The sequence below is a fragment of the Dreissena polymorpha genome, chromosome 14 (genome assembly GCF_020536995.1).
Source record: "Dreissena polymorpha isolate Duluth1 chromosome 14, UMN_Dpol_1.0, whole genome shotgun sequence".
Lineage (NCBI taxonomy): Eukaryota > Metazoa > Mollusca > Bivalvia > Myida > Dreissenidae > Dreissena > Dreissena polymorpha.
Window position 1 is genome coordinate 41,416,393 of NC_068368.1, and position 12,437 is coordinate 41,428,829.

The 12,437-nt window shown below is 35.7% G+C and overlaps 1 protein-coding gene across 3 annotated transcripts in view; it reads right to left on the reverse strand.

Moving 5' to 3' along the window:
* The window catches only part of LOC127858494 (dolichyl-diphosphooligosaccharide--protein glycosyltransferase subunit 2-like), a 227,138-nt gene that overhangs the window by 26,704 nt on the left and 187,997 nt on the right, over nucleotides 1–12,437 (reverse strand). Inside the window, exon 1 of one of the 3 annotated variants that reach the window (XM_052395683.1) lies at nucleotides 8,982–9,065. The exons of the other annotated variants lie outside the window; for them this stretch is intronic. Coding sequence (XP_052251643.1) covers nucleotides 8,982–8,991 — 10 coding nt within the window. The 5' untranslated portion in view covers nucleotides 8,992–9,065. Of the gene's footprint in view, nucleotides 1–8,981; nucleotides 9,066–12,437 lie in introns of those variants that run through there. 3 annotated transcript variants of the gene reach the window in all.

Consider the following 12,437-nt stretch of genomic DNA (forward strand, 5'->3'; position numbering starts at 1 on the left):
CAAACTACCCTGAACGACAGCAGCGTATTAAAATTAAAGGGATACAGGAAAAACAGGAGCTGTTTAATTGTATTTAAAGTTTAATTAATCGCATATACATATGTCAAATAAATAGGCGACTCAAATAAATACCTGTACGCGTTTTGTTCATTGCTATTCTAGATATCTTTGAAAGAGCATTCAATTAAATGTCGCAAATAACCGGAAAGGATATAAAGCGGAAATGCAAAATTTATCTGAAAGAATTTTTGGCGAGCAAAATTTTTTTTTTTGGAAAGTGACAAAAACAAATTTAGTCAGGCCAATTTTAGTGGGTCGGTCGGGTTATGCCATACAAAATAATTTTTAAGGATGGCCCAATTGGATTTGAGAACGGCTGGTCAGTACAAGTCTTGCAAAGTTGAACATTGAAATTAACATTTGGGAGCCATTAGACTTTCAGATTGTTTATAGATGTCTGATGATGCCTTGATTTATTGCCTTGTGCCGTTTAACTATGCTTCTGCAGTTTAATGGCCAAAACAACACTAAGAATTAGAAAATGGGAAGAGGTAACCTCTAAGAGGTGTATTAAACAAGCGCAAAGTTAATCAAACGCTGAAAAGAAACCACTTCTTCCTTAAGTTATTTTTTAATAGAATCTGTGGTAATAAGGAATTATCAGAAATATATATTAATGTTTTCATACTACAAAAGCAGTATGTATATTTTCGATACAGAGGAGTTAATATGAATGTTTGGCCAATGATGCAATCACAACACAACATGGAAATATAAAATAAGCATTGAACTTATTTATAACACAGGTTTGTGGCCTATAATAGGGCTAGTGTTTTTCCCAGGCCATTTTAGCGTGGCGAAAAGCTGCCCTTTTTAAAGGCAAATTTCGCCACGCGCCCTTCTTTTCAAAGGCAAATTTCGCCACGCGCCCTTATCGATAACATCTTTATTGCCTTAAGATCTAACTTGGTCCGCAAAATCAGCGTCCTTGATTGTCTGTGACGCTCCGACTGTGCTTGATTTACTCGAGAGCCGTCAACGTTTAATCTACTATATTTGAGCAGATTTAATCTATTACAGTGCTCGCTTTATAGGTAAACTGCTCCAAAGCTGTGAATTAGTCATGCGTGAATAACCCTGTGTCAGTATCAATCGATAATGCCAGAGGCTATGTTATACCAAGCGCACTTTTCGGTCGACAATGTGTACACTCCACGATAAAATCGTTTCTTTGGAGACTTTTGATGAAAAACTCGATGTTATTCTCGTGGCAATTGTGCATTGCATGCATTATTCAGTTATATCAAAACATATATTTTTACGCATTATTACATTTAAAAAAACAAACAAATTTATTCTTTATCGCTTTTGTCTTTAAGATAATTAGATCTAATTATTGAACTAATTACTGAGACGTATACTAATTTAACAAAATGCGAATCGCGTATAAGATTTAACGTTGCTATGCGCACTTGTCGCTTACATCATTTGACATTTGAACAACATGGCGGACTATACAGAATTAAATTGCGAATCGGCAAAAATGGCAAATAACGTCGTAAACGATCGAATTAACGATGGAGATTATACATTAAGAAGGAATTAATGAATCGCTGTGATAATCAATGATGCATAAAAATGTTTTAGATAGCAACAACATTATTTATTTATTTGTAATCTACTTGGTGGATGTATGTCACGGAAACGAGTGTTTGCATATTTTACGCGATCAATTTACTCGCAATGTTATTTTAAACATCTGGCAAGATTATTTTTAGAAATAAGATAAGACAAACATGGTTTCATTTATATGTTAGTGGATCTGTGTATACTCAGATTCATATGCAAATATTGCTTTATTATGTTTGTCGTGCTGTACAGTTTATTGAAACAGCATGGAACTTAAACGTACATTGCAAGGCTAGGTTGGCGCTAAGGAAAAAAAATTAGTAGCCAAATTTCAGCACTACGATGACGACCCACATTATAACCTTATTTGCTCAATAAACGACATAATCATTATCATGAATCTATAGGTATCAATAATGACTGTATTAAATTATCAATGAAGTCACATTTAAATAAATTATTTGTAACGTGAAATCAAATATTTATTTTTATTTTTTTATTTTTCATTTATATTTTATTTTCATGCACTGGCATAAACGGTATACAATGTTAGAACTTTCAGATATGCCCCGTTCTTTGATTGGGTGGGTCTTGCGCAACTCCTTTTCGCCCCCCCTTCTCCCAATAATTTTTGCCGTAGTCTGGTGCTTCTTGATTCTTGAAAAATACATTTATTGCAATGTATTCTTGAATTGACATATTTTTCTATAGTCGCAATATATAATTTATTCAAACGTACCGGTAAACTTGTAAGTCTTAAATACTGCATGTACTGAGCGGCTAGACTATATTTAGTTACACATCGTCTGTTTTAAAAAATGCATGCTTTGCATGCGTAGAACTAAGCATTGCATACGACAGCAATAATTTCGCACTCTTTCTTATAACACGGGTTCTACATGGCATACCGCTATTATTGCATAGTGAATAGTTATTATCACGTGGCTGTAGAAAAACGGTGTAAATCAGTTCTATAAATATACATGATAAAATATACATGTACTGGATTTAATTTGTTACCGCATCAAATTATTAACGGGTTTTGTTTTTCACAACCCTCGCCGTAAGTAAATTTACACTGCTCACCAATTGCAATTAACTTCTCATAATTAATGTTTGTTTACAGTACGGTAAATAGGTGTTATGATGATGCCCGAAACCGCCTTTAATGTACTGCTTTATTTACCGGTTTTATATCTAGTATTAATGCTACAACTGTGATTCATCGTTAATAAACCTGCGATAAACGCTTACTCTGTGACCGACGTCAATCAAAAATAATAATCGCTATATAACTCCGCCTCTATAAACATTCTCGTAACCGATTGGACTTAAATATCACAGTTTGGCGACTGAAAAGTTACCAGAAAATTTCCCGTGATGCATCTGTCAGCATACATGACTGTGTTATGTGGCTTGAATATACGATAAGGGCATCCGGTTATCTCTTATCAGTGGTCTATCTATTACCACCTGGAGCTTTTATGGCGATTACATGTGGAAATCGGTACCGAGTTCTCTTTAAAAGTAGAGAATATTATATACTTATAGAGAAATATCAGGGTTTTTTGCAATCGCCATTTTCATTCACATTTTAAACTTTAATCGCCAGCTGAATGATTCAATCGCCTTCGGCGATTTTGGCGATCGGAAACGCTAACATAGGCAAGGTAAATATATTAATATAAATCATAGCAAGTTAAATACATCAATTACCATTAAATGTGCTTGTTTATATGTTATTTTTTCCACAACTGCTTCAGATGCGATTACATGTTGCCGCGTAATTCAGGTATTCAGGGAACGTTTTTGCCTTTATTTGCCTAAACTGCGCGCTAAAATGCCCTTTTTGAAAGTAATGCGCCATGCCCCTTTTCCCTCCTGGGAAAAACACTAAGGGCTATAATAGTGTATATTTATAGTATCATGACCACATATTAAAACTGGGCTTTCAAGTAAGCCTAAGGTCTAGTACTAGGTTAGCGTTACAGATCGCCGAAATCGCCATTGATGATTACAATTCCTGACTGGCGATTAAAAATAAGATTTTCATGAAATTGGCGATTGAAAAAAATAGCCATATGCTTTTCAAATGCACAATCTAAATGCCTGTTTTCAGGTATAAATCGCCAGAAACATCGCTAAGATTACACAGATAACACCCTTACTGGAAAGGCCCCAGGGGATAATGACAACCGCCCAGGTCAATAATCCACATGGCTTATGTCTTAATTTGTCACGCTTTACACTGCGACCAGACTTTTTTTAATATTTGGGTTATTCCGTGATTTATGTGATAACTGAATCACTGAAGCGTGCCATGTAATGACCTATAGATGTTACGATTCAATGTTATCAAATCGACCAGTACGGAATTGTCATTTAATAAGATTGGCGGAGTTTGACATATCCACTACAAACTAATTTCTAAAGAAACAGCGATTCTAATTGACTAACAAGAGTTCCGCGGTCGGAGATGACCGCATTGAAGCCGGATTTTTGATTTAAATGACAGGAAAGTACCTTTCGTGTTTTTGTCAATGCAATACTTAAATTACTGAAATATTGTTCAAAGGTCAAAATGAAATGTAAGTACTTTTCAAGGCATGAGCAAACCTTGTGTTATGTTTTGAATGCATGCATATACATGAACAACAATAACAGTGGTCATCTGTTAATCCTGGCCAACCTTCATGTCAAGTTTGAAGACTCTAGGTCCAAGCATACCAAAGTTATACCATGAAATAAGAACTTTAACATTTTTACATTCAAGGTCACAGTGACCTTGACCTTCAAATGAATGACCTTGAAATGACCAGTGGTTACTAACTAGTTATGGCCAACCTTCATGTCAAGTTTCAAGACTCTAGGTCCAAGCATACCAAAGTTATAAGAACTTTAACATTTTTTATATTGAAGGTCACAGTGACCTTGACCTTCAAATGAATGACCTTGAAATGACCAGTGGTCATCTGTTAATCCTGGCCAACCTTCATGTCAAGTTTGAAGACTCTAGGTCCAAGCATACCAAAGTTATACCATGAAATAAGAACTTTAACATTTTCGAGCACGCCGCCACCCCGCCCGCCCCCCCGCCCGCCCGACAACATCAATCTATAAGCCGAGATTTTTTCGAAAAAAATCCGGCTAAAAAAGTAGATACGCTATGCAACTTGAAAGACCGATTTAGAAAGTGAGCTGCACATAGCGGGAACCGCCGGGAAAAATGGATTCTTCGAACAAAAAGGAAAGTCGAAGCAACAGAAATTAACGCAATTCTTTAGAAAAGAAAGCGGACAGAATAATGTAAGCTCAGGTAATGACCAAATGTTAGGTTTGCGATGGGAAGATGTCTCAAATAGTGCAGACGCGAATGCAGAATCGGTAACGTCTTATCTAACCAGTGTAATGAAACAGTTTAAAACAGTATCAATGCACTACAGTTAACTATATATTTGAATTTATTTCTTCAATTTTTATGAACTGACAAAGTCACAAGTTCAGGATAGTTGCAATATGAACATACGTTGAGCATATTCCTAGTTTTTACAATGTTGGTTCTTAAAAGAGATTTGTGGGGTTGTGAGGGGGCCAGAACCCATATCTATGTTTTTCTAGATGCAACCCCCTGCATATCTCCAATGACCTGGCAATGAGCGACATTGGATGCTAGCCCAAGCCAGTATGAAATCATACCTGTCGAGTTTCACGGTTTCGCAGAGAGACTCACGTTTTTTGGCATACAATGACGGTCTCACGCTGACTAAGTAATTTCTCACGCATTTCTTCAAAAACAAAAAAATTAAAAAAGTAATGTTTGGATTTCATAAAATGTTGTATAATTACTACCAAGACGGGCGAGCTGTTTTAGTGGTTTCTAACCTAAATACCACATGTACTGAAAACTGTTTAACGGTGTTAATGTATTATTATCACTAGTCACCGGTGTCTACAGTACACTCCACGCGTTTTCCCCAAAAAACGCGCTCCCTCCGCTGGTTTTTTCTGCTAGCGAGTGTTCACGCGGCGTTGGAAGAGCGAGGTGAACTCGATAAAACGCTCGGCGTTACGCCGCGTTCGCTAATTCCCGCGGCGTGTATTACTTTAGGCTAGTCGGTAAATGCAGACACCTTCCGTTCTTATCAGTGATCGCCGCGCAACGCCGCGTTAGCAGTGTGCTACTGGGCATGCCAAAAAATAAAAACATTGTTATAATAAATTGTTTAAATACTGTAGTACATGTATAAAAAAGATAATTGTATAGAAAATTAATACGTACAAAAATTATGTTTTTTAATTCACAGGTACGTCTTCAATATGAATTAGTCTAATATAATACATTTGACAAATTAATATTTAAATCATAACACATATGACACAAGAATAAATGTTCCGTAAAATTTCCAAATGAGAATAATAATTCGTAATCCGAAACACACTACGATTTTTAATTGTTAACACGACGTTTACAAATGCTTCCAATATACAGTCATGTATATTTCACGACAAAAGCGCGCGAAAGTTATGCTGCAATGTACAAGGTCAAGGTACAATGTATACTCCTGCAAAGCGTGCGTGTATTGATTTTTTTTATACAAACTTTGTAACGCAGAGAACATTGAATTTTGTTGATTTCGGTTAAAAGTTTCTTTGGTATTTATTAACGAAATTATATCGCGAATAAGTTGATATTTCCTCTAAAATAATTTCAAATCGAACACGCCAAATCTTTATCGTTACGGTATTTTAGTAGAGTAATTATTTAAACACGAATTGTATAGTAAACTGATTAAAGAAGACATCTGGGCGGAACTGGATTTTAAGTGTTTGACGTTATGAAAACACGCAAAGCTTGTCTACTGACCTATTGTGTAGACTGCTGTCTGCGGTGTTTTGACAAAAGGGATTAACATGTGTGAATGTCACTCGGCCGATTTGGTCCATAATTACTGGTAAACATTGTTTAGAATGTCGACACAACAAGAATACAACTGTGAATATTAAATGCAATTATCAACTCAATAGTTACCACCTTTTAGCAATCAATGGAATAACCTACAAACAAAGAGAAAATCAATGCATTAGCGAGCAGAGAATTGAACCATTCCTTATGCATTCGTTGAACGTGTTTACTTGAGTAAGTTATGACTGTAGACAGGAAGCGGCTTTTCTTTGATTACGTCAAACTGTCAATTCAAACAGATTTGCGAGATTTTTAGGGTCCTTGGTCATTTGTATACATGTTCAGTATAGAAAATCGCCTGTTAACATGAAAACTTTGGATTAAATAATCAAAATAACAAGGGACAAAATTGTCACAAAACCAGGTTTTCATTGTGAAAAAAAATCTGATAAAGGGAGACAACTCAAACTGAACTTTTGAAATGAACAAACAAAATTAACCCCCTTTGTAAGTTTGTTTTAAAATAAATCTATTTTTAGTCATGGCGACCTTGACATTGGAGATATTGACGTGATTCTTTTGTGCGACACACCGTCCCATGATGGTGAACAAATGTGCCAAATGATTTTAAAATCTCATAATGAATGACATAGTTATAGCCCAGACAAGCTCATTTATGGCTATTTTTTACCTTTGAACTCAAAGTGTGACCTTGACCTTGGAGATATTGACGTAATTTTTTCACGCGACACACCGTCTAATGATGGTTAACAAATGTGCCAAATGATTTTAAAATCTCACAATGAACGACAAAGTTATGGCCCGGACAAGCTTGTTCCGCCCGCCCGCCAGCCCGCCAGCCAGCCCGCCAGCCAGCCAGCCCGCATTCGCCAATCTAATAACCAGTTTTTTCCTTCGGAAAACCTGGTTAAAAACAATGTTGCAAACTGTGTTTATATTAATTGGTAAGTATTAGTTAAAGGACGACGTTTTGTGTGTCGTAAATCAACGAGTTTTCTATACAACAACAACTACTTCTACAACCACGTCGGGATCGATCTATCTTGGTTGTTTTTTTTTAATTGTAAATATTATACTACATGTACATGTATGTACTTGTAATAAATGTAATTTTATTTGAAAATCAGGAAGTCAAACAAAATTAAATTGATCGTTATCTCGTAAAACGCGGAGTTTCCCCAGCGTTCCCCGCGTTGCCAACGCCGAGGGCCGCCGCGTCGGCTTATCAGTTTTGCCGATCGTTAACCGCCGCGTCCAAAATCATGCAAACGCCGCGTATAGCAGGATTTTCTTAATCTCCCTCCAGGACGAAACCCGCGGAGTAAGGAGGGAAATTGGGGAAAACGCGTAGAGTGTACTGTATGTAAACAAAAAAAAATCGGCAAAATGTCAGCAAGTGGCTCACCAGCAAAGAAAAAATCTTCAAGCAAAAAAAGGGCTAATTTCAGGATAAAGTCTTATTTTTGCTCAGGAAATAGCCCCAAAACGCACCACAGGCGATATAGGATCCCCGGACACCCCTAGATCCCTAGATTTGGCTACTAAGTTTTTTTCCTTACTGCCAACCTTGTAGTGTAATATTAGTTTTTAATAAAACAAAAATAAAGCATTGTATTGCATTGAACATTATGATTTAAGAATGGTTACAAAATGGCTCATATTTTTTTAAAGTGGCGAAACAAAAATTAAAATGGCGCAAATGGGTGGCGTAAGAAAATTTTAACCCATCGAAAGCCCTGCATATCAAACCATCTTTTTTTTGTCTAATAGTCAAACAAGTAATATTAACATTACAGTCTTGTTAAATGCAAGAAAATTATCATTGATGTCCATTGTGTTGGTATTGAAGGCTTAGTTTTGGTTGCAGCATTGAAAAGTGGGTATGGATATGGTGTCAGCATAGGGCTAGGGACCAGGTCACGAGTTTGATCCCAACCCTATCAGGCTGTGAAAGCTTTTTAAAGATCTCTCCTTGAGAGCATTTCAAATATGAAGTAAGTACTTAAAATGTAATCCAGTTAAAATGAAGAGGTTTAATTTTTAATCTGACAAGAGGGGTCTTCTTGGATTATTTAATTCTAGTGCAAAAGCACAATTCATTGCATGACAAATAGTTAAACAAACCATTTATATTAAATAATCTTAAAACTGCTGTTCAATCACATTCTGACACTCTTTAAACACACGTTGCAATCCAACTAAAGACGGGTACCCCTAAAGACACAACACCTGTGCCGACGTGGCAAAACATCAAGCCGGCTTAATAAAAATGAATAGAGTACAAATTTAAACAATACCGCGTTGCAAATCTAAGTGCATTCTATAAACAATATCTTGATTTTTGCATTTAATTATTAAAAAACTCCAATCAACCAATGTATACACGAAAAAGAAATTTAAAAAATCTCAGTGTTAAGTCGATGCTCACCCTTCGCCATTTTATCCAGGTCACTTCCGTATTACATACGGGCTACAGAAGGTTACATTGCACCAGATATGAAGATTACCAAACGGTTACAGTAAATTACCAAACGGTAACAGTTGCAAAAGCAATTCTGGATTTTTTTCCTGTATCTATGTCATTAAGTAACAAAAAAACAAGAAATATCTTAAAATATTTTCAGTTTGTGTGGTTTAGAAATTCAAATTAAAAGAATAATTTTATATCGATAAAACCCATTTTCAATGTAAAGAAGAGCGTTTATTTTCAAGGATACTGTAATGTTCAGAGATTTTCGTAATTTTTAACAGATGCTATAGATAACGTTTATTAAGAAAACTAAAATAATTTACTTATACTAATATCAAGTAGAAAGTTTTATACAAGCATGTCATTTACCGGGATTTGTAGCCGAAATCGTTCGGGGGAAAAAGTAACAACGCAACCATTCGGCCACGCAGGCCTTAGAAAAAACTGCAAATTTTAAACGCTGTTAGTAAGACAGATATTTCCAAAATATCATCGAACATCGTTATACATGCTTTCTAATTTGCAAATTGTATACATGATTATCCATAAAAACCGACCATTTTAAACTCAGGAGTGTTATTTTCTATGTTGTATATGTTTCAGACATTATTTTTAAATAGTAACTTTGAGTTTAAAATAATTCAAACACTTCATTTTAATATTATATAATAGTATTACAATCTGCGCACTACCTATATGCCACTCTGCTTCTCAAACACCAATCACCACAATCAGCATGTTACACGAGTTACATGTTAACCCACGTACATGTACACTGCGCCTGATTCCCTTATCCGCACCATCATGGTTGAGTTGCATTTTTCCTTCACTGACTTTAATGGCCTTTTCCCGATTATCTGGAGGAGGTTGAGTAGAATTTCCAACTTAATTGCGCCTCATGCCGCCATCCCCAACATCGACAGTAAGTTGAGTTGCTTGTCCTCCCACACTGCTTCTGATACCCGTATCCAATCTTCAGCAAGAGCTTGAATGCGTGTCCTCAATAAATCAGCATACATGAATTGTAAAAACCGCGGCCAATTATTGCACCTTTATCTCAATTTCATCGTTGACACAGGTACGTTTGCCTTACGTTTACCCACTGGTACTTCTACCGCTTTTACCACTATCAATAAAAATGTATGGGTGTTAAAATACCCACTTGTAGTATCATAATCATCAACACCACCATCATAATCAACAACATCTTTGTGTTGCTCGCCCCTGACCAGTGAAAAGGTTGCATTGAGTTTCTTTTCGTTTGTTTGCCGTTCATTGTTCTGTCTGTGCTCATTTACTGGCTAATGGTTTTCCATCTCTCTATTTTAAACTTATTTCAAATCTCGATTTATGTTCGGCTAAATAAGAAACTAAGAACAACATCTTTGCTGTTTTTTTGGCTGTTATTTATTTATCAGGATATGTTTGGTTGCATTAAGATAAACGTTTAATGCATATTTGTTATCATTTCTTACATTGCTGAGTATGACGTTTAAGCGAAGCAAAATTCCAGCGGCCACAGGTCCTTTAATGATGTTCATTAGTCTTTGGCCACAGCAAGACAAACAAATTACAAAAACAACCATTGAATGATAAAACCGTCTTCGAATTGCCACATGATATATATTACTCGCATTATCAGCTACGAACTGTGTTGGTTGTTGCTATTGTTTGTTTTGCCATATGTCCTGTTACATTTTGAAATCATTGTCCAGCTTTTTTAATATCTGTTGTATGTCATATATATCATGTAACGTTCTTTCTATATGTTGATGTTAAAAAAGGAGTTTCAGAATATTTTAGAGATTGCCTTCGGGCGGCGCTCTAAAATGACACAGTCCTTGAACATTTACACAGGGATTAACTTTATAGTATCGCAGATGTAATGAAAACAGCAATTAAAGGGAGCATAACTAAAGTATTTGAAAATAATAATCTGTTCTACGTGTCGGTTCGTTCCGTACACATAAATTAAAAATAAAATTGTCAGCATTGACCCGATGTTGTAGAATTGAATATATGTGTTTAGGTAAAATAGGGAATCTTAATTATTTTACAGATGTGGACTGTTTCACTAAATTTAATAGGGAATTTACTGTAATTAAAACCCTGCATGCAAACAAAGTTGCAGAAAGGTCATATTGAGTCACTCTGTCCTTCCGTCGGTCTGTGCGCATATAATTATAAATGAGTGGAGCAAACTAGTCTCAATATCTTAAGCGATTGAACGGAGACTTAAAATATGTGCATACAATTATTTGAGCCTTGTTCTGAGAAAACTGGGCATAATGCATGTTCGTAAAGTGTCGTCCCAGATTAGCATGTGCAGTCCGCACAGGCTAATCAGAGACGACACTTTCAGTCTTAATTGGATGTTTGCTTAGAAGAGACATTTAAACGAAATATGTCATAAAAGCGGAAAGTGTCGTCTCTGATTAGCCTGTGCGGACTGCACATGCTAATCTGGGACGACACTTTACGCACATGCATTATGCCCAGTTTTTTCAGAACGCGTCTCATTTGTTCGCGAAGTAATGCACTTATTCCTGAGTTATTTGCATTTGAACATAGCCATTGATATGGCTGACATGTCCAAGAAGAAGAATTGTGGTAAAATATTTAATGTTGTTAACATCACTACGGTGGTTTATGCTGTCCAAAGGTCCATTATGTATAACATTAGTACGGGCTGTTGACGTCCATGGTTTTAAATCAAGCATTTCGTGGTTTAATATTTTTACGTTTACAAATAAATTATTGCGGTCAAAACAGGCTTTTAAAACAGTGCCTATGAATGACGCTTCTCTTAAATAATAAATGCATTAATTGCTAAAAAGGTTTTTTCATGTCTTAGATAAAATTTATAAGGGAAGACCAAACGGAATTAAGTACTAAGTGCGGAGTATATTTTATGGAAATGTGTACAAAAAAAAGGGAAGACCGATGTTATTAGGATAGACGCATCAAAAGAGTGGTCTTTTTTTGTTAGACTTAAATTCACCAGCTGATAATGTTGGAATTACGCTATGTTTGAAATGTTCATTCTTAATAAGCACACATAATACAGTATCGTCCTTTTTCAAATGTAGTTCCAAGTAAAACAATGTTGACAACGCATGTTAACTGTAGCTTATCGATTAAACGTGTAAGTGCATTTCAAACGTAACATACGTTTTGAAATGAGTTTGTATAGTGTTCCTTTTCAACTTTTCAATCGTATTCGAGCCATTTGGGCTGTTCGAATGGCGTTTTTAGATATAAACCAATTACTTAATATATTCAAGGTCTAAATGGTATCGCATGACTTCAATTTTTGTAATTTTTTTTTGGCAAACATAGAACATTAAGTTTGATTAAAACACACATTTAGTGAGATAAGAGGTTTAGGTGTTAATACAACTATACATCCGTTTT